The sequence below is a fragment of the Balaenoptera acutorostrata genome, chromosome 10 (genome assembly GCF_949987535.1).
Source record: "Balaenoptera acutorostrata chromosome 10, mBalAcu1.1, whole genome shotgun sequence".
In the NCBI taxonomy this organism is placed as follows: domain Eukaryota; kingdom Metazoa; phylum Chordata; class Mammalia; order Artiodactyla; family Balaenopteridae; genus Balaenoptera; species Balaenoptera acutorostrata.
This window is the reverse complement of record NC_080073.1, coordinates 13,311,744-13,334,241: the sequence shown is the minus strand read 5'-3', so window position 1 is coordinate 13,334,241 and position 22,498 is coordinate 13,311,744. Positions and strand designations below refer to the sequence as shown.

At 39.4% G+C, this 22,498-nt stretch overlaps 1 protein-coding gene across 6 annotated transcripts in view; it reads left to right on the top strand.

Moving 5' to 3' along the window:
- Positions 1 to 22,498, top strand: part of CNTN4 (contactin 4) — a 955,661-nt gene that overhangs the window by 915,791 nt on the left and 17,372 nt on the right. For 5 of the 6 annotated variants that reach the window (XM_057555542.1, XM_007192463.2, XM_007192464.2 and 2 more), the window contains 4 exons: positions 3,793 to 3,968; positions 14,322 to 14,442; positions 18,456 to 18,614; positions 20,763 to 20,912. In XM_057555542.1, the coding sequence (XP_057411525.1) occupies positions 3,793 to 3,968; positions 14,322 to 14,442; positions 18,456 to 18,614; positions 20,763 to 20,912 (606 nt within the window). The remainder of the gene's footprint in view (positions 1 to 3,792; positions 3,969 to 14,321; positions 14,443 to 18,455; positions 18,615 to 20,762; positions 20,913 to 22,498) is intronic. The other variant, XM_057555540.1, reaches the window with a different exon arrangement.

Sequence of the window (22,498 nt, the reverse complement as noted above, 5' to 3'; positions counted from 1 at the left end):
AGAAAACACTATAAAGCATAAAAGAATTTTTTTTACTCTAGGAGGGTTAAGCACTTGGTAAATATATATATATATATATATATATATATTTTTTTTTTTTTTTTTTTTTTTTTTTTTGGAGCATCAGTCCTCTGGAGTTCTGAATTTATCATTCTCCATGGGATGAGCCAACCACAAGCTAGAAAGTTTAGGAGTGTTGTTGGTCCTATTTATTGTTGCTATTTAATAACATCCAAACCCAGACATCAATTCACATCTTGAGTTCTAATTGCCTTTGAGAGTTCTGTGCACAGAACAATAGCTGGAGTGACTCTTCAGAACAGAAGTCGTAAATATAGGTTCTTCCTGATCTTGATGAATTAAAACCAAAGGAGGGGAGACAGTTTTGTTTTGAAGAAGCCATCTGTTTATTTGTGTACAGTGTTTGTATTCAAATTTCAAGAAATTCATCAAGTAAAAAGCATCAGAATTCATAACACAGAAAACAGGAGTACTGAACAAGCATACAATTTGAGAAAACCAAGTAGCTAATGAGGTTTTGAACCTCTTTAGTTTAATCTTCTCTAGTCCCAAGGAGACCTCTCTGGTGTGTGTACAGTGCTTGACTTCCTTTGCATTGATTCTTGGTACTTCAGGGCTCAAAATGTGAATTGGTGACAAGTGCTAAGGTAATGAATTAGCAGCTGTCAGCACAGCAACTGTACCAGCATAATCCTTGATTTAGAGCACTTCTCTGGTCCTTGGTTAACAGGCAACTGAGTTCACCAGTAATAAAATCTGTCCCAGATAGCTACATGTGCATAAAGGGATGAACATTTCTTTAGGAAACAAATGTCAATTAAAAATGTCAGCCAGAATTGTATATGACTCTAGGCTTTAAGGTATGTGCCAACTGCAAGACATTTTTAAGGACTTGAACCTGGACATTTGACTCTGCACTCATCAGTGTGATGTGTAAGCTTATAGCTAGAGCCAGCATTTTAGGCGTAAAATCATCACTGCTTTTTACCTGTCTAAGGCAGTAACTTGATTACTCTTGCAGTGAAGCCCTCTGAAACCATCTTCACCCCATGGCCTTCTTTGAATTTCTTCTGCATTTACATATCCTCAGCTGACTACACATAATCAAGAGTGCAAATTGCTATATTATGCCCTTAGCCTTGTTGCATGGATGATTTGTGAATGGATATCATGTTTTCAGCTAAATGAAGGGAGTCAGCTTAGCACAATAGATAATTCCTCAACCACCCTTAGGTATCAGTTTCCCTCATCTGTTAAATAGAGCTGATAATACTACATATTTGTTGAGAATAAATGAAACAATCCTTGTCAAGCATGTAACATGGTATCTAGAATGTGAGGGGCTCAATTAGTTTTTACAAATAAGTTTTTTATATCTTGGTACTAGGGCACTGTTATCCTTATAACACCTAATGAGTGCTTGGCAGATAGATCAACAAATGAATGAAGGTACATTAAAATGAAAATCTAAATTGTGAAATCAGTGGACAGCTATTTAAAATAGAATAAGGTGACATCTTGCCAAATACAAACCATAGACACATATCATTTGTCCAGGACTTATATGTTCCAATCTTCATTTTATAGGTGAAAATTTAAATTAAAAAATGATAAATGACATGTTAAGTCAAATGGAGCTATTCCTAGATTTTCTGCTTAGCATTATTCTAAGGCGATTTGCTCTCAACTCCTTCACTCATTTAAAAAAATCTCAATCTGTATCTTTTCCTGTGGGTCAGTTAATCAATGGAGTATATTTTGATTAGGTGACTTGCAAAAAGCCTCAGGTTTTGAAACAAACAGTTTTGTCTCCCATTACCTCTTAGCTAGAAGTACCTGTTTTTCACTTCTCATTTCATGGACATCATTCGTTCAGCAGTGACTAAAAGCACACCAGTCCTCTCATCATGAGCTTTACCTGCTTTCAGAAAACAGCAAAAGTATATCCCTCCACTAGATTATAATCTATTTATGGACACAGACTTTCCTTTTTTAATGACCTGAGATGTTTGCTTTCCACAGTTGGATAAAAGGGTAGAAAAACTGTTCTAAATACTCTCTTTAAAGAGGAAATTTTAGTGGGTGGGTTGTTGGAAAAAAAGACCAATCAAAAGTCTTCTATGAGACTCCATTACAAAATTCTCAGCTGAGATTTTAATCTAAGAGCTACATTCAATAAATGTTTGTGTGCCACACAGTGTGTGAAACACAATCCTGTGAATGTTGAACGGGATTAACCATTGTTCTTATATTGTTTTTGTTTGCTTTTGATTTGTCTTCTTTATTATAGATTGTTTGGTTGGTTTTGTTTGACTTGGTTTAGTACAGAGAAATTTCTGGAATATGGCTGAATTCATAATTTCATTCTTTAGGCTCTTATATGACCTTTTTATTTAACTCAAATTGTTTTTCACCATTTTATTCTCTGACACCATTTATGAAAGCCTATTTCAGTGAAAAATAAGAGACTACCTATGTGTGAATGTAGTTTTAGAGTTTATAAACTATCTTGGCTAAGCAAGTCCTTTCTGTTCCCAATTAAAACTGTAATGTAAAGGGTGAATTTAAAAATGAATTAGTAGTCCGTATTTTCAAGAAGTAATATATGAGTAAAGTCAGACAGAGAAAGACAAATATTATTATATCATTGATATGGGGAATCTAAAATAATGATACAAATGAACTTATTTACAAAGCAGAAAGACTCAGAGATGTAGAAAACAATCTTATTGTTACCAAAGGGGAAGGTGGGCACTACATTAGGAGTTTGGGAGGAACAGATACACACTACTGTATATAAAATAAACAAGGACCTACTGTATAGCACAGGGAACTATATTCTATATCTTGTAATAACCTATAGTGGAAAAGAATCTGAAAAAGAATGTATATATATGTATAACTGAATCACTTTGCTGTACAGCAGAAACTAACACAACATTATAAATCAACTATTGTTCAGTAAGTTATATATACATATCATTTTGTCGGTGATGTTCATTACAGCATTATTTATAATTATAATAAAATTTGCTAAACTGTTTACTAGTTTCAAAATGATTGAAACTATTAACAGCATATTGTGCAGGTTACAAAAATATGTGGATAAAGGTATAAGCCTGTATTAAGTAGAGAAAAAAGGAAAATCACATGAGTAGCATGTTTACAATAATGCAAAACAAGACAACTGAAAAACTATGAATCCAAAAGACAGGAGGAAATTATACTAAAGTGAAAATAGGGGTTTTATCTGGATAGTAAGAAACTAAGTAGGATTTTGTTTTGTTTTGTTTTGGTCCCTTCTTTCAAATTCCCTGAATTTTCTAAATTCCCTATACTAAACATGTATCACTTTTATAATAGAAAAAAAACCCAACAAACTTCAAATCAACATGGATTTTCCTGTTTGCACTCAGCTGCAGTATTGCTTTCTAGTGAAACTGGGGAGATCTAAAAACCTTTTTGAAGAGATAATTTCAGAGCAGTCTGCCAGAGGTAGGCCCATCCATAAGTGTCTTAAGAGAGCTAACCCCAGGGCTCCCCAGCTGAGTTCTGCTGCTCTGTGAAGGCTCACATAATAAATGTTTTCATCTTTTCATATTAAAAATGACCTCTTGGCCCGACTCTGAGCTTCCCAGATGACTAAGGTTTGCCGGGCACAGACTAAGACAAAATAAAGCAAAACTCCTTAGTATTTCATCCTGCACTTGGATTCTACGTTTTATTTCCACACCAGCTCACAGGCTTTGTTGTTTTGTTTTCACTCTCCAGATCCAACAAGGGTAATGGTACCCCCTTCCAGTATGGATGTCACTGTTGGAGAAAGTATCGTTCTGCCGTGCCAGGTAACCCACGATCACTCGCTAAACATCGTGTTTACTTGGTCATTTAATGGACACCTGATAGACTTTGACAAAGACGGGGACCACTTTGAAAGAGTCGGAGGGGTAAGTATTAATATCATACTATCCACAGGAAATGCAGTCAGCAACTAAACGTCTCAAAACTGACTCAAACGAGTTGTTTAGACTAACTTTTGTTCAAACACCTTATTTCCAAAATCTCTTGGTTAGTATCTGCTCCTTTTTGTGTGATGAATGCAACCCTGCTCATTGAGCCACCTATAGGCCACGCCTTTTCTCATCCTCATAATCCTTAACCCTATAGGTTAGTTATTCATTACTGTGTGTGAATGAGAAAACTGAGGCTAATGGGAGATATATGGCTTGCCTGGCCCTCACTGCTACTAAATGGCAGAAATCAGCTTCAAACTTCAAATCCCAAGTCCTCTGCCCCATACTGTACCATATGCCATTGAACCTGATGAAGAAAATAGCTTAAGGACAGTTTACTCAGATGCTTTTAGGCTGCTGATTAAACACCCTTTGGCTCTTGTAGAAGACTTATCATTGTGAGGTTAGGGTTCTCTTTCTTGCATCTGAAAGTCTGATCAGATTATTTAATATCTCCAGATAATTTGAATTCTAATCGTTGAATTTTCAAAATGCCTTACTTTCCATAAAACACACATAGTATCATTGAACTCACACCAAGAAGAGGTTAACTGTGGAAACAGTTTGAATCTATCACAATCATTCTCAAAAATAATTTTTCTGCCCTTGGGACTTCCCTGAAGGTCCAGTGGTTAAGACTTTACCATCCAATGCAGGGGGTGCGGGTTCAATCCCTGGTCGGGAAGCCAAGATCCCACATGCTTCACAGCCAAAAAAACCAAAACGTAAAAAAAAACCCAGCTCCCATCAAGCCTCTTAGATAGCCTCAACCACCAGAGGGCAGACAGCAGAAGCAAGAAAAACTACAATCCTGGAGCCTGTGGACCAAAAACCACAGTTACAGAAAGATAGAGAAGATGAAAAGGCAGAGGGCTATGTACCAGATGAAGGAACAAGAAAAAACCCCAGAAAAACAACTAAATGAAGTGGAGATAGGCAACCTTCCAGAAAAAGAATTCAGAATAATGATAGTGAAGATGATCCAGGACCTCGGAATAAGAATGGAGGCAAAGATTGAGAAGATGCAAGAAATGTTTAACAAAGACCAAGAAGAATTAAAGAACAAACAAACAGAGATGACCAATACAATAACTGAAATGAAAACTACACTAGAAGGAATCAATAGCAGAATAACTGAGGCAGAAGAACGGATAAGTGACCTGGAAGACAGAATGGTGGAATTCACTGCTGCGGAACAGACTAAAGAAAAAAGAATGAAAAGAAATGAAGACAGCCTAAGAGACCTCTGGGACAACATTAAACGCAACAACATTCGCATTATAGGGGTCCCAGAAGGAGAAGAGAGAGAGAAAGGACCCGAGAAAATATTTGAAGAGATTATAGTCGAAAACTTCCCTAACATGGGAAAGGAAATAGCCACCCAAGTCCAGGAAGCGCAGAGAGTCCCATACAGGATAAACCCAAGGAGAAACACGCCGAGACACATAGTAATCACAGTGGCAAAAATGAAAGACAAAGAAAAATTATTGAAAGCAGCAAGGGAAAAATGACAAATAACATACAAGGGAACTCCCATAAGGTTAACAGCTGATTTCTCAGCAGAAACTCTGCAAGCCAGAAGGGAGTGGCATGATATATTTAAAGTGATGAAAGGGAAGAACCTACAACCAAGATTACTCTACCCGGCAAGGATCTCATTTAGATTTGATGGAGAAATCAAAAGCTTTACAGACAAGCAAAAGCTAAGAGAATTCAGCACCACCAAACCAGCTCTACAAGAAATGCTAAAGGAACTTCTCTAAGTGGGAAACACAAGAGAAGAAAAGGACCTACAAAAACAAACCCAAAACAATTAAGAAAATGGTCATAGGAACATACATATCGATAATTACCTTAAACGTGAATGGATTAAATGCCCCAACCAAAAGACATAGACTGGCTGAATGGATACAAAAACAAGACCCATATATATGCTGTCTACAAGAGACCCACTTTAGACCTAGGGACACATACAGACTGAAAGTGAGGGGATGGAGAAAGATATTCCATGCAAATGGAAATCAAAAGAAAGCTGGAGTAGCTATACTCATATCAGATAAAATAGACTTTAAAATAAAGAATGTTACAAGAGACAAGGAAGGGCACTACATAATGATCCAGGGATCAATCCAAGAAGAAGATATAACAATTATAAATATATATGCACCCAACATAGGAGCACCTCAATACATAAGGCAACTGCTAACAGCTATAAAAGAGGAAATCGACAGTAACACAGTAATAGTGAGGGACTTTAACACTTCACTTACACCAATGGACAGATGATCCAAAATGAAAATAAATAAAGAAACAGAAGCTTTAAATGACACAATAGACCAGATAGATTTAATTGATATATATAGGGCATTCCATCCAAAAACAGCAGATTACACGTTCTTCTCAAGTGCGCACGGAACATTCTCCAGGATAGATCACATCTTGGGTCACAAATCAAGCCTCAGTAAATTTAAGAAAATTGAAATCATATCAAGCATCTTTTCTGACCACAACGCTATGAGATTAGAAATGAATTACAGGGAAAAAAAAGTAAAAGAGACAAACACATGGAGGCTAAACAATACGTTACTAAATAACCAAGAGATCACTGAAGAAATCAAAGAGGAAATCAAAAAATACCTAGAGACAAATGACAATGAAAACACGACGACCCAAAACCTATGGGATGCAGCAAAAGCAGTTCTAAGAGGGAAGTTTATAGCTATACAAGCCTAACTCAAGAAACAAGAAAAATCTCAAGTAAACAATCTAACCTTACACCTAAAGAAACTAGAGAAAGAAGAACAAACAAAACCCAAAGTTAGCAGAAGGAAAGAAGTCATAAAGATCAGAGCAGAAATAAATGAAATAGAAACAAAGAAAACAATAGCAAAGATCAATAAAACTAAAAGTTGGTTCTTTGAGAAGATAAACAAAATTGATAAGCCATTAGCCAGACTCATCAAGAAAAAGAGGGAGAGGACTCAAATCAATAAAATCAGAAATGAAAAAGGAGAAGTTACAACAGACACCGCAGAAATACAAAGCATCCTAAGAGACTACTACAAGCAACTTTATGCCAATAAAATGGACAACCTGGAAGAAATGGACAAATTCTTAGAATGGTATAACCTTCCAAGACTGAACCAGGAAGAAATAGAAAATATGAACAGACCAATCACAAGTAATGAAATTGAAACTGTGATTAAAAATCTTCCAACAAACAAAAGTCCAGGACCAGATGGCTTCACAGGTGAATTCTATCAAACATTTAGAGAAGAGCTAACACCCATCCTTCTCAAACTTTTGAAAAAAAATTGCAGAGGAAGGGACACTCCCAAACTCATTCTATGAGGCCACCATCACCCTGATACCAAAACCAGACAAGGACACTACAAAAAAAGAAAATTACAGACCAATATCACTGATGAATATAGATGCAAAAATCCTCAACAAAATACTAGCAAACAGAATCCAACAACACATTAAAAGGATCATACACCACGATCAAGTGTGATTTATCCCAGGGATGCAAGGATTCTTCAATATACGCAAATCAATCAATGTGATACACCATATTAACAAACTGAAGAATAAAAACCATATGATCATCTCAATAGATGCAGAAAAAGCTTTTGACAAAATTCAGCACCCATTTATGATAAAAACTCTCCAGAAAGTGGGCATAGAGGGAACCTACCTCAACATAATAAAGGCCATATATGACAAACCCACAGCAAACATCATTCTCAGTGGTGAAAAACTGAAAGCATTTCCTCTAAGATCAGGAACAAGACAATGATGTCCACTCTCACCACTATTATTCAACATAGTTCTGGAAGTCCTAGCCACGGCAATCAGAGAAGAAAAAGAAATAAAAGGAATACAAATTGGAAAAGAAGAAGTAAAACTGTCACTGTTTGCGGATGACATGATACTGTACATAGAGAATCCTAAAACTGCCACCAGAAAACTGCTAGAGCTAATCAATGAATATGGTAAAGTTGCAGGATACAAAATTAATGCACAGAAATCTCTTGCATTCCTATACACTAATGATGAAAAATCTGAAAGAGAAATTATGGAAACACTCCCATTTACCATTGCAACAAAAAGAATAAAATACCTAGGAATAAACCTACCTAGGGAGACAAAAGACCTGTATGCAGAAAACTATAAGACACTGATGAAAGAAATTAAAGATGATACCAACAGATGGAGAGATATACCATGTTCTTGGATTGGAAGATTCAACATTGTGAAAATGAGTATACTACCCAAAGCAATCTACAGATTCAATGCAATCCCTATCAAATTACCAATGGCATTTTTTACGGAGCTAGAACAAATCATCTTAAAATTTGTATGGAGACACAAAAGACCCCGAATAGCCTAAGCAGTCTTGAGGGAAAAAAATGGAGCTGGAGGAATCAGACTCCCTGACCTCAGACTATACTACAAAGCTACAGTAATCAAGACAATATGGTGCTGGCACAAAAACAGAAACATAGATCAATGGAACAAGATAGAAAGCCCAGAGATTAACCCACGCACCTATGGTCAACTAATCTATGACAAAGGAGGCAAAGATATACAATGGAGAAAAGACAGTCTCTTCAATAAGTGGTGCTGGGAAAACTGGACAGCTACATGTAAAAGAATGAAATTAGAATACTCCCTAACACCATACACAAAAATAAACTCAAAATGGATTAGAGACCTAAATATAAGACTGGACACTATAGAACTCTTAGAGGAAAACATAGGAAGAACACTCTTTGACATAAATCACAGCAAGATCTTTTTTGATCCACCTCCTAGAGTAATGGAAATAAAAACAAAAATAAACAAGTGGGACCTAATGAAACTTCAAAGCTTTTGCACAGCAAAGGAAACCATAAACAAGACGAAAAGACAACCCTCAGAATGGGAGAAAATATTTGCAAATGAATCAACGGACAAAGGATTAATCTCCAAAATATATAAACAGCTCATTCAGCTCAATATCAAAGAAACAAACACCCCAATCCAAAAATGGGCAGAAGACCTAAAAAGACATTTCTCCAAAGAAGATATACAGACGGCCACAAAGCACATGAAAAGCTGTTCAACATCACTAATTATTAGAGAAATGCAAATCAAAACTACAATGAGGTATCACCTCACTCCTGTTAGAATGGGCATCATCAGAAAATCTACAAACAACAAATGCTGGAGAGGGTGTGGAGAAAAGGGAACCCTCTTGCACTGTTGGTGGGAATGTAAATTGATACAGCCACTATGGAGAACAATATGGAGGTACCTTAAAAAACTAAAAATAGAATTACCATATGATCCAGCAATCCCACTACTGGGCATATACCCAGAGAAAACCGTAATTCAAAAAGACACATGCGGGCTTCCCTGGTGGCGCAGTGGTTGAGAATCTGCCTGCCAATGCAGGGGATACGGGTTCGAGCCCTGGTCTGGGAAGATCCCACATGCCGTGAGCGACTGGGCCCGTGAGCCACAATTACTGAGCCTGCGCGTCTGGAGCCTGTGCTCCGCAACGAGAGGCCGCGATAGTGAGAGGCCCGCGCACCGCGATGAAGAATGGCCCCCACTTGCCGCAACTGGAGAAAGCCCTCGCACAGAAACGAAGACCCAACACAGCCATAAATAAATAAATAAATAAATAAAATATAAAAAAAAAAAAAAAAAAAAAAAAAGACACATGCACCCGAATGTTCATTGCAGCACTATTTACAATAGCCAGGTCATGGAAGCAACCTAAATGCCCATCAACAGACGAATGGATAAAGAAGTTGAGGTACATATATACAATGGAATATTACTCAGCCATAAAAAGGAACGAAATTGAGTCATTTGTTGAGACGTGGATGGATCTAGAGACTGTCATACAGAGTGAAGTAAGTCAGAAAGAGAAAAACAAATATCGTATATTAATGCATGTATGTGGAACCTAGAAAAATGGTACAGATGAGCCAGTTTGCAGGGCAGAAGTTGAGACACAGATGTAGAGAATGGACATATGGACACCAAGGGGGGAAAACTGCGGTGGGGTGGCGATGGTGGTGTGCTGAATTGGGCGATTGGGATTGACATGTATACACTGATGTGTATAAAATTGATGCCTAATAAGAACCTGCAATATAAAAAAACAAACAAAACAACTAATACTAAACTTTCATTGGGTTATTTGTATGGAAATATGTTAATATAAATGTTTCAGACATTACATGAAATTTCTAAAAATCTTATATGTTCTGGTATAATGTTATAAGTAATAATCCTAGTTATTACTTTAAAATGTATATCTCAGAAAAAAAAAACAAAAACCAGAAGCAATATTGTAACAAATTCAATAAAGACTTTAAAAATGGTCCACATCAAAAAAAAATCTTAAAAAAAAAGTTGTTCTACCCTAACATAGCCCTACTCTCCTATTAGTAATGAAGATTCAGGGGGGAGGGATAAATTGGGAGATTGGGATTGACATATACACACTACTATACGTAAAGTAGATAACTGATAAGGACCTATTGAATAGCTCAGGGAACTCTACTCAATACTCTGTAATGACCTGTATGGGAAGAGAATCTGAAAAGGAGTGGATATATGTATGTATAACTGATTCACTTTGCTGTACACCTGAAACTAACACAACATTGTAAATCAACTGTACTCCAAAAAAAATTTTTAAAAACAAAACAAAACAGGTTCATTCTGGCTGCTATTATCATGGAGGGGTCCAATCAAAGACAGCAGAATATAAGCATGAGTCTGTGTTGAAAAGCCCTCCCATCCCTCATGCTCCGACAGGAATCTGATTTACTCACCTCATCTTACCCCCATCCCTTATGTTGGGAATAAATGGACTAAGGCTTATAAATTATCCGTATGATATATGGAGGGCCTATGTTCCTCTCAAAGTTAGTGCTGTTCCTCTTATTTACATTCTTGCTGCCTTTCTCAAACAGTACCTCTCCACTGAATTACAGAACACCAAAAATGGTTTGAGTAACTATTTTCTCAACTCTCCCAATGATCGTATACAACTGGTACCATTTTAGATGCGTGAGACAGAAGTTAATTCATTACATCAGTGGATGACTCGAGTCATTAGAAATTCTCTCTTGGAGCCCTGGTTGAGGAAGGCTGGATGAAATTGCCGTTATTAACCATTCTGAACCACTTTGATACGGTTCAGCCTAATAACTTTGCCCAAGTGAGAGTGATATTAACTACTTCACAAAGGCATTGAGGATATTAAATACCTTCAGGTCTAGAAAACTACATAGCCCAATGCCTACCACAAAAGAAGTATGTAAGAAACATTAACGGTTGTATTCATTGAAGGAAGGGTAACATTAATTCTAATAACATGAGCATATATACTGAGAAAACCTTCATAGATTAAGCAGAATATTTGTTTTCAGACTAGAATAAATGTCTTGGGCATAAGAGATAATAAAAAATAAAAATATTATCTCTCAGAATGGCACAGGCACCCACCAATCAGAACAGATGCTTGGGCAATCAAAATAGATGTCCTGCCAATCAGACAGATATGCACTTCATGCTGGACGGGCTGCACATCAGCCGGGGCTGAGGCACAGATGGAGATACCCGTGATGGAGTCAAGCACTAGTGACCGCCTTTTGTCGAGACCTCTGTCCATGGAATCACTCTCATTAGCCTTTTGTATGGGAAGTGTTTGTCTCTTTTGTGATACCAGTACTAGCACCAATCAACCATTGCTAAGAAGTAACTGCAAAATGCGGGACAGCGCTACAAATTGTGAGAGCTAAGTGTATTAGTCACCAAGATCATTAGTGTCTATAGGGTTAGCGCTGGATAACAGAAGAGGTAAGGAAGCAATTCTGAAGTCAAGCCCATTTCTCAGTTTCTACCTCCTGGGTCAGTATGGTACAGATGACGCTTGGGAGAGCTGACCTATTGCAGTGTTTGGAAAAGTTATTATTTCCTTGTCCTCTGAGCGGCTCTGAGTGTTCGGTCAGGAACAGAGCAGACAACAGTGCTGTTTTGTTCTCTTTGGTAGGAACATAAATGTAGATCTCAGTAAACAGTTTGGTCTGTATGACTTCGAAGGGAAAGAGAAAGTTATTGGGGTCTCCTTCTGTGAGACTCATACCTCAATCCCGACTTTATTTTTTTCCTTGTTTCACTTTTACCTTAAAAACACAGATCTGGTCAAAATCTGCAAATAAGGACAGCACACTCCAAACCACACAGCCATAAAATTCTGTTAATGGATTTCTGTGCTCTGAAATCTGCTGGCTACAACTGGTTTCTTTGACTTTCAAGCCCTTGTTGAATAAAACAAATTATTGAGATAATGTAGCCATTTCCTTTAAACCCCTATGACTTCCCACTTTCCCTGCACATACCCCCTTGTGAGGCATATTTTTTGTTTAAGCCTCTGTTCAAAGTCCTAGCACATGAAATGTCTTAGGTAAAGTAGTATTAATAATCATGATGATGATGATACCTTATATTTGCAAAGTGCCTAATCATTTATCAAGCATTTTCATATGTATCAGCTCTTTAATCCTCACAGAATCTCTGTGAAATATGGTAGCAATTATCCTATTTTACTAGCAATTATAAGACTTGATTAATAAATAGTAGAATCTGGATGAGAACCCAAGTGTTATAAATGAAAAATAGATTTCAGGTTTAAAAAAAAAAAATCACAGCTCTCCTTGAATTAGATTTAATGTCTTTGACATAATTGTTTCACAAAGAAAACTGATAGTAGCCGTCCGTAATACTAGTTTAAATTTAGCCTGTGCTTCACAGTTTTCAGGATTTCACATACACATACAATGTCATTTAATTCTCACAAGCTAGCACGGTAGGCAATGCATCCTTCTTTCACAGGTCAATAAACTAAGGCCCAGAGACATTAAGAGACTCACAGGAAGTCACACAGCAGGGATCAGCCCCAGACAACTAAGTCCCAAAACTTCAGCTGTCTCTTGACGATATGCTTTTGCCTTTCTTCTAATCCTGTTTACAACTATCGGCAGTTCTGTGTCTTTCATTGCCGTGGGTAAATATGTAATATGCTGTACTGAAACCAAGGAGGGAAACTAAGTACACATTAATTTAGAATAAGAATAAGATCTTTCCAGCTGATAGTACAGCAGTCTGGTAAAGAGTAGGGACTGGAGCCTGAAACTGTGTGGGCTCACATTCTGGTTCTGCCACTGACCAGCTAAGTGACAGTAGGCAAGACGAATAACCTCTTTGTGCTTGAGTTTCCTCATCTGTAAAGTAGGGATAATAAAAGTACCTACCTCACAGGACATGTCAGTATTTGGTGTAATATATGCTTGCCAGATATTCAGTACCGTTAAGTATTATCCAATATTATTGTCATTTAGAAGAATAACAATAGGGCCAAAATAACCTATGTTATCTTGTCATCCATCAAGGTTTAGAAATAAGCATAGCTTCCTGACTCTGAACCCTTGGGTGTTCGCTTGCTCAAACAGCTGTTCTCCAAGCTTTTGATTAACAGAGCTCTGAAACCGAACTCCAAGGTGTAGCAGTGTTCTTCAGTTAAAATGCCAGCTTTGTGATGGCCTGTGGAGGCATCTCCTCACATTTATTAGAAGTACCATGCTGGTGAATGATGTAGAAATATTTCTAGGGCACATAGACATCCGTACCGGGACGTAATTAGTCGTATTCATCTGCTGATCAAACATACATTTGGCATTGGAAAACAAATTAGCACTGTTCCACACTAGGCGATGCAAGATTTCCTTGGAGAGTCTGGTCCTCATAATTCATTCATTCAAACCTGGGAGCAGTCAGAATGATGGCTATAAGACAGGGTTGTGCAGTAAAATACAGATGCTTCCAAATGTGGGCTTGCCCACCCCTTTCCAAATAAAGAGTCCCCAAGTACTGCAGTGCCAGCGAAGGCTGTAGGCCGAGGGCATATCTGACGAAACCCACAGGACTAGGTCAGCAGCCGCTTTATTACGTAAGTTTAAGTGCTTCCAACGTGGATGGCAAGCTGCTCCAGAGATACAGGGAAGCCAGACACCTGAGGTCTTGTCCTAGGTGTGTTCTGAAGATGGTGCTGTTCTTATCTCTCAGGCAGGCGCACGTATTTTTAATAGGCCATGGCTTGCATCACTAATGTTTGCATCAGCCAGTGTAAAATAAATCCATTAGTCACAGTGTCCTTCATGTGATAATGATATTTAGAGCTCATTAAAAAGTAATTGTAGCCACTTTCCCCTACTTTATCAGCAGGATTCAGCTGGTGATTTGATGATCCGAAACATCCAGCTGAAGCATGCTGGGAAATACGTCTGCATGGTCCAGACAAGTGTAGACAAGCTGTCTGCCGCTGCTGACCTGATTGTGAGAGGTATGGGAATTTTGGGTTTTGTTCTTAAAATATACTTGTGATATCTGCTCCTGCACAGAGTTCCAGAAACCTCAGTGGTTTAGAATTACAGGGGAAAAGACGATAGAAGGTAAACATTGTAAACAGTGGTTAAGAGTCTACAGAAGTTTTGTGTGCAGCTGTTTCTTGTAGGGGATCAGAAAGTGCAGAGCAAATCCAGTTACTCTGTACTGAAAATAACTCCTATAAATGCTCCCAGTACTGTGATTTATAGTGTTGGAGTTCAACACCAGAATAACTTTAGATTAAGAAAAGCAAGTGGCTTAAAGAAGGATCAAACTGTGCCTTTTGCTGTTTCATCTGGGCTCAACCAAATTACAGTAAGTCCCCTACATACGAACCTTCAAGTTGCAAACTTTCAAAGATGCGAACTTGCGTTCCATCAATGTCAGGCGTAAGTGAAACTGCAGCTTGCCCTCCATCTCCTGTTGTTGACAATCCTTCAGCTCTACCATCTCCCACCTCCTCTCCTTCCTCCAGTCAGTAGCTCTTCTTGCATGTTGACTTGATGCCAGCCCCTGTATGCCAGCTGTTATACTGTACCACTGTACTTTTCAAGGCACTATACTGTAAGATTAAAAATGTTTTCCTTATTTTTTATGTTTGTTTTTTATGTATTATTTGTGTGAAAAGTATTGTAAACCTATTACAGTACAGTACTATATAGCTGACTGTGTACCTAGGCTAACTTTGTTGGACTTAGGAACAAATTGGACTTACGAACTCGCTCTCAGAATGGAACTCATTCGCATGTAGGGGACTTACTGTAGTGAGTTAGGTCACTGATGTAACAGTGGCTTAAGTAAAATCATCACCAGTTTTTCCCATTTTTTTCCCCCTGAAGTTAATAGTTCTGTCCAGTTTCTAAAATATGGCTTTAGAAGGAAATAGTTCCTGCCTGGGATATAGTAAATAAGCAGGAAGTTGATGTCAAAACTGACATTGGTGAGATTCTCTTGCATATGACAGACATGGCCTAACTTCATCCAAATGGCTGTGACTGACTTGGCTGAGCCTCACCAAACCAATGTTTAAAGGAACAGTAAGTGGACTTTTAAGAACTATTTTTTAATTAAAGTTCAAGTCTTTGTGAACCAGTGTACATGCCAGAATCAAACTGATGCACGCCCAGGGGTTTGCTAAAGTTAAATGTAGAACCAAATCAGAACATCCAAATAATCTCTTAGCCAGTGTCTCCTTCATTCGAACCCTAACTATTGGTGTTTCGGAATCTTTGGCCAGCAGAATTTTGAGTGCAAGAAAACAAATCCAGGGGGTATCAGATTTGGAGGCAGGATGAATCTGAGTACACAGAGAATAAGATATTATTGGAAGCCAAAAAAAGTGTTGCTATATCCTGTGGGCATAACATGAGCGGGGAAGGGTGTGGAAGTTAGCAACTCAAACTGAATGTCAAGAGAGGTTAAAGAAAAATAGCTTTTCCACCAGGTCTGCTTTGGTTCCCCTTTAAATCGCCTTTAAAACCTTTCTATAATGGAAGGAATAAGGGCCAGAGAAGAGAAAAAACTTCCAACCTGGGTAGAGCTATCCATAGTATGACCTACGGGACCGGGTTTATTTCCATTTTAAAATACACCAGAGCTGGTCTGCTCTCCCCCTGAGGACCAAAAGAATTCTGTTGTTGAAAATGTATCCTCTATTTCATTAGGATAATGTTCAGATCAGCAGTTTAAACACCAATAAATTAGACTAATAAATATTTAAATTAGTAATAGTTGAATTTCTTAAATGATATTGTATACTTCATTTCACAGAAAATAACATTAAATACCAAGAGGAATTTGCAAATGCGGTCTAAAAGAACATCTAGCCTGATCAGTTAATAAAGCCAATAAATTAATATGCCATTTTAAACCATAATCTTTTGTTTTACCTCCTCCTAGCTCTGCCCTTGCAGCTTTTCTGCGTGTTGCAGAGGCAAGGCTGGTATGCATTTCACTGACCTGTAAGAGATTTTTGTATCTGAAACTAGTAAAGCTTGGAGTCTTGGCTCTGGCTTCCTTGATTCTCTGATACCTACTTTATTTAATCTAGAGCACTCGAACAGCAGCTAGAAAGGCCACCCTTCCCTGAGAAAGAAACAGGGATGCAGGTGTAACACCTGCATTCCCTCTGCTATTGCCTGTGACACAAACTGTTTGAGCCCCAGACCATGTTAACACTTGGCTCAGAGGATAAACATTTGCTCATTTTGTCATTTTGAAAGAGAGACCCAACTTCCCCAAAACAAAGGTGGTAAACATTCTGTAGGGTGTAGCATATCTACACTTGGGTGGGGCTGGTAGCAGGGACATAACAAACAGCAAACCGCGCTGTGAAAGTACCATCTTAACCCCAGGGGCCAACTTCATGCCACCCCTTCGTGTCCTTCTTCCTAGTTGCCAACAGTGGGCTCAGATCTTCCTCTATCAATTTAATTCATTGAGGAATGTGGAGAGGAACACTTGTCTCCTTGTGATATTTTGATTCTAAAGGCCATGGAAGGAGCATCTATTTTAAAAAAGGATGGGAATGCTAGGATGAGAAAGCTGGTGAGAAAAAAAAAAGATTATATTGTCTTCTGGACTTTTCTCTGGTTAATAAGAGTCCTGAAGACCAGAGGTTACCTCAGTTCTATCTAGGTGGCATTAGACTGACATGCTGAAATGTCACTATGGAAAATTAATCAGTGCCAGCATACAGACTTGCAGACCTTTCATTCAGGAGTAGGAGGGAGAAGATAAATTTAGTCTCATCTGTGGGTCTATAGAAAATGATTTTTAAAAAAGGAAAGAGAAATTTAGGGCATCACTTAAAGGGTGCGGAAGTGAGTCCCAGAACAAAGTGTTACTTCCAGAAATTGCCATTAACTTCTCAGCATTCTGCGAAAGGTCTCTTTCTTCCCCGCCCCTGCGCCGTGGCCCTGTAGTATTTTGGAAGAACATGTGATTGCTGTCCCGGGCCTCAGCACATCCCTCCCAGGAAGACCTCCTTACTCCTGTCTAATGGACACAAGCTGTGTCGTTATGTGTCCCTCACACTCACCTTCTCTGCCCAGGTGGTCACTTGTTAGAAATGCCTTTAACCGCCTGCTAAGAGCATTTCATGTTGGAATCAAGGACAGCTTTGAGTCTTTGCTCTGGGTCTGCTGTTATTTTGTGTTTGCTTACCAACCACTTTCCAGCCCTCTGTTTCTTTATGATTTACAAGCCTTCATTTAAAACCGATTTCCTCCCGTTTCAATGGTCTGAGTGCAATGGCAGAAAAAATGCACATCCAGAGCAGAAGGAGGGAAATACAGGCATGAAACTTACAGAAACTGCCAATGTGGTCCTTCGACTCCAACCCGAGTTTGAAATCGCTTTGAAGAAGCCACAGTCTTGGGGCTCTTGCGCACAAGCCACTTTCACAGCAGTTCCCTGGCACACAAGTGTGTGCTGGCATTTCATGTGGATATTCCAATGCAGCTGGAATGTACAGAGCAGCACTGAGACCCCCGAAGTTCTAAAGTCATTTTCGCTCACATCATCAGGGGTAGAAATGACCATTTCCAGAAGGCTCCAATCTTCACTTATCACTACTATGTCCCCAGATAACAGTGTCCAACCCGTAGTAGGGACTTGTAATATATGATGGATGGATTAATGAATTTGGGCCCTGGTGGTACCCCAATATTCTCTCTTGGCATCTAGAACAAATATTCTATTGTAATTCTTTGTATGCCTACTGGTTTTTCCTATTATACTGTGAAGCCGTGGAAGGAAGGGGCCGGGCCATGTCTCGCTCATCTCTGTAGTTTCAGAGCCTAGAAGAAAGCCAGGCTCCTAATAGCTATTCCAAAAGGAATTGACAAGTGATGAATCTGTGGGTGGATGAATCAACGGTTGAATAGGTCAGCGCCCCATTCAACTAAGTGGTCCCATCCTTGGACATTTGAACACTGCTCAACTTCTGAGGGTCTTGCTCTTTCTCAGGTCCTCCAGGCCCCCCAGAGGCTGTGACCATAGATGAAATTACAGACACCACCGCTCAGCTCTCCTGGAGACCCGGGCCTGACAACCACAGCCCCATCACCATGTATGTCATTCAAGCCAGGACTCCGTTCTCCGTGGGCTGGCAAGCAGTTAATACAGGTACCGTGTTGGATGCCTGGTGCTGGTGTCTCACAGGGGCTTCTGAAACTCAGCAGAATGGACACAGCTCTGTGGCAGAAGCCGAGAGGCGTCTAGGTTCTCATTCAGACACAGCTACAGATGAGACTTTATGGCAGTGTTTCCTATACCTCAACCAGTATACTATTGTTTATTTGATACTTTTCTTTCTACTGATTCATATTTGTTTGTTAATTTGTTCTAAGCATAAGTCTGAAATGATAGTAGGTCTGCTGTGTTATATTTTTGACACACATTTTAAAATACATTAGTTATAAAAATAAAATGCATCATCTATCTGTGCATTGCCTAAAATCATGTGTGTACCGCTAGTGGGGCACTTTGAAAAGCAGTGGATTATGTTACTGTATAGCCACAGTCTTTGTAAAGTTTGTACACTGCTTTCAAGAAACCCGTATCTAAGGACTGCATGGAACCTCTTGACTTGCTGCCCTTTTTTTCAGATGGATACATTTGAGCATGAAGAGGCGTGAGATTTTGTAAAATTAAAGAATACATGTGTTGGCCGTACCACCCCTGCTGCTGTCTATACCTCCAAATTGACTCGTTTTGTTATTTTATTTAGGTTTTATTTTATTTAGGTTATTATTTTATTTAAGTTATTTAGGTTTCGTTTGAGGAAAATATGGACAAACAAGTAGTTATTGCAAGCAAGTTACACACTCTTCTAGTCTTTCCATTTTAGCTTATCTAACCTCTGAAATGGGTTTCTGTGTTTCCAGCTGAATCACTGACTTTCTTCTGAGTCACAGTAGTGTTTTAGGAAGGAAGGAAAGGAAAAATCTGGAAGTTAAGGAGATAAGAATTCTAGTCCTGACTTGGCTAATCAGCAGATCTCTATACATCTTCATTTTCCTCTTCTGTTAAATGGGAATAATAAGAATTGTTATGACCCCATACAGAAATGGTTGTGATACTTTAAAAAAAAAATTGCTGAATAAATATAATGCAGGAAAGGAGTGGGATGAAGATGGTGATTCTGATGACGATAATAGTGATGTTTACAAAAGAAAACAGCTGGAATTGGTTAAGCCCTTACTATGTGCCATGTGTTCTGCTAAGTGCTTTTCTTGAGTGTTCTCAACCGCACCGTGAATAGAAATTGTTATTAGCCTTATTTTATGGTGAGGAAACCAAGGCATGGAAAGGTGAAGCAACTTGCCCAAGGTCGTTTGGCTACTGAGTGTGGAGTTAGGATTGGAATCCAGGTTGTCTGACTCCAGAACCCACTCTCTTCACCTTTGGAGGGAAGGACTATATAAGTGTGGCCCCGAGGAGGCTAGAAGCCACTGAAGCCTAGTCACAGGGGCCTCAGCTTTGTCACAGGGGACGTCCCTCTGAGTCTCCTGGGCCCATTGGGAAATCTTCATAGTAATTCATTCAAAACCCAAAAGGTTGTGCAGTGAGCATAGAAGCCAGGTCCAGAGCTCCATGGCTTGTGGCATCAAGCAGGGGGCCCTGTCCTCTGTGAAGGGAGGCCTTCCCCAAATCCTGCTGGATGAACACTATCAAATTCTGCCTCTCTGACTCTTTTTCTATTCTTCATGGGCCGTTCCTTTTATGTTTACAGATTCTTTCTTTTGATATGATAATACAGTTCATTAACAGTAGTTGTGTGGATTTATAGCATTATGACTCCATTGTTATAATAAGTTACAGAGCTTGAGCCATGCAGTCAGACAAAGGTGTAAATCCAGTATGACCTTGGGCGAGTCACTTGACCTTTATGTGGTACATTTTCCTCATCTATAAAAATGAAGAGAATAATTTCACCTTACTCATAGGGTAGTTGTAAGAATTAAACAATATGCCCAACCCGATACAGTAAATGCTGAAACACATGTGAGGTGAGAACAATAGTGATTATGGTCAAGTAGCTTTGGGCTTTGAAGACTGTATTTTGTGATGTCATCTGCTGGTGTGTGATTTGAGTTTATTAGTCTGGCACAGAGAGGTCTGGGATTACCTCCCTGCAAGGGCTGTTTGTGCAGCTACCCTCAGACCTGCAGCAACGCCCCGAACACGGTAATGGCGATGATGATGGATAGAAGTTCCGATCCTCCTAACATGGAATCCTATGAAACATGCTCACTTTTTGATGTCTTTCAGTCCCAGAACTCATTGATGGGAAGACCTTCACAGCAACTGTGGTGGGTTTGAACCCTTGGGTCGAATATGAATTCCGCACAGTTGCAGCCAACATGATTGGGATTGGGGAGCCCAGTCAGCCCTCTGAGAAGAGGAGGACAGAAGAGGCCCGTGAGTAGCACCAAGGATACAGGAGCTCCTGTTCCTTAGGGAAAGGCTTTGAATCTCCCTGCTTTTCAGCCCTAACGAGGCTCTATGCCAGCCCACCCTCCCCTGGAGCCACTGTAATCATCAGAAATCAGACCAATAGATGCTCAGCTTTACCACCTGGGAGTTTCATTATTTTGTTGGTGTTTTTGTTTTTATTTTTATTTATTAAGTTTTATTGAAGTATAGTTGATGCACAATATTATATAAGTTATAGGTGTATAATATGGTAATTCACAATTTTTGAAGGTTATACTCCATTTATAGTTATTAGAAAATATTGGCTATATTCCCCTGTGTGATATGTCCTTGCAGCTTATTTTGTACATAATAGTTTGTACCTCTTACTCCCCTACCCCTACATTGCCCCTCCTCTCTTCCCTCTGCCCACTGGTAACCACTAGTTTGTCCTCTCTCTCTGTGAGTCCCAGCAGTGAGTTTCAATCCAGAGTTATGTTCTCACTCTTCATTGAGTTCCCTGGTACAGGGCGAGACACTGTGCTTCGTTCTCCCAAACACCACGTCTTTCTTCACTGGTTCCTTTGTCACCAAGACTCTCCTACCAGGATTATTATTTTTTCAAATGCACACCCACACTTCAAATAAAATCAACTCACAGAAATGTCAAGTGGTAAAGAATAAGTTCTTCGGAAATGTTCAGTAAGATTTTCTTAGGGTATAAACCCTTCCCAAAAGCTAAGATTGGAAACATCCTAGTAATTCACACAAGCCTGGTCGGCAGTTTGTAGGAGCTTCTGTGTATGCAGCTTGGGTGAGCACGGGGAGAGAACAACATAAATTCATCTGCATCCCTTGTATTTGTCTCACATAGAGTGGGAGGCCTAGTGTGGGTGTGTGTGAAGGTCCCAGCTGCGATGAGGCCAAATGTTTATTGAAGGAAGAGCAAGGCCCCAGAGCAAATGGAAACTCTGACCCTACCCTTGGACACAAATCCATCTGGCTCTATTTCATTGGCTTTATCCAAGGGGACATTCCCAGTCACCAAATCTATACCCCAGCCGGACATTTTTAGATTCTGTCTGGAGTCTTTCATTTACAGGATGATACTATAGCTAATCCCCATGCTTCCTTTTCCCCTCCAAAATCGTAATTTAATGAATTCCTCTCAGCAGTCCTGAGGGGGAAGCTAGCATAATTTGCCCTCTTTTACAGAGAAAACTGGGAGTCAAAGAGGTTAAGCACAGTGAGCCAGGAGTCAACCTCTGTCCACCACTTCCTTCAACACCCAGCTCAAAACTCACCTTCCTCCGAGTAGCCGTTAGCCCAGCCTGGGCTTCAGAAGGCCTCTGCACTCCTCCATTCTGTCTGTGCTGCACTGTTGTTGGTTGTCGACATCGCTCTGTAATCGTCCTGCATGTGCTCCCACCCTCCAACTAGATTGTGAGCTCTGCACGGGCAGTGTATCATCACTTCTTTGTGTACCGCCACGTGGTTCATAAACGCCTACCCAAGCCTTAGAACCAGAACCTCAGTCCTTTCCTCATCCCCCTGGACTTTGGCCTCTAGGGGTGGAGCTGAATCATTGTTCA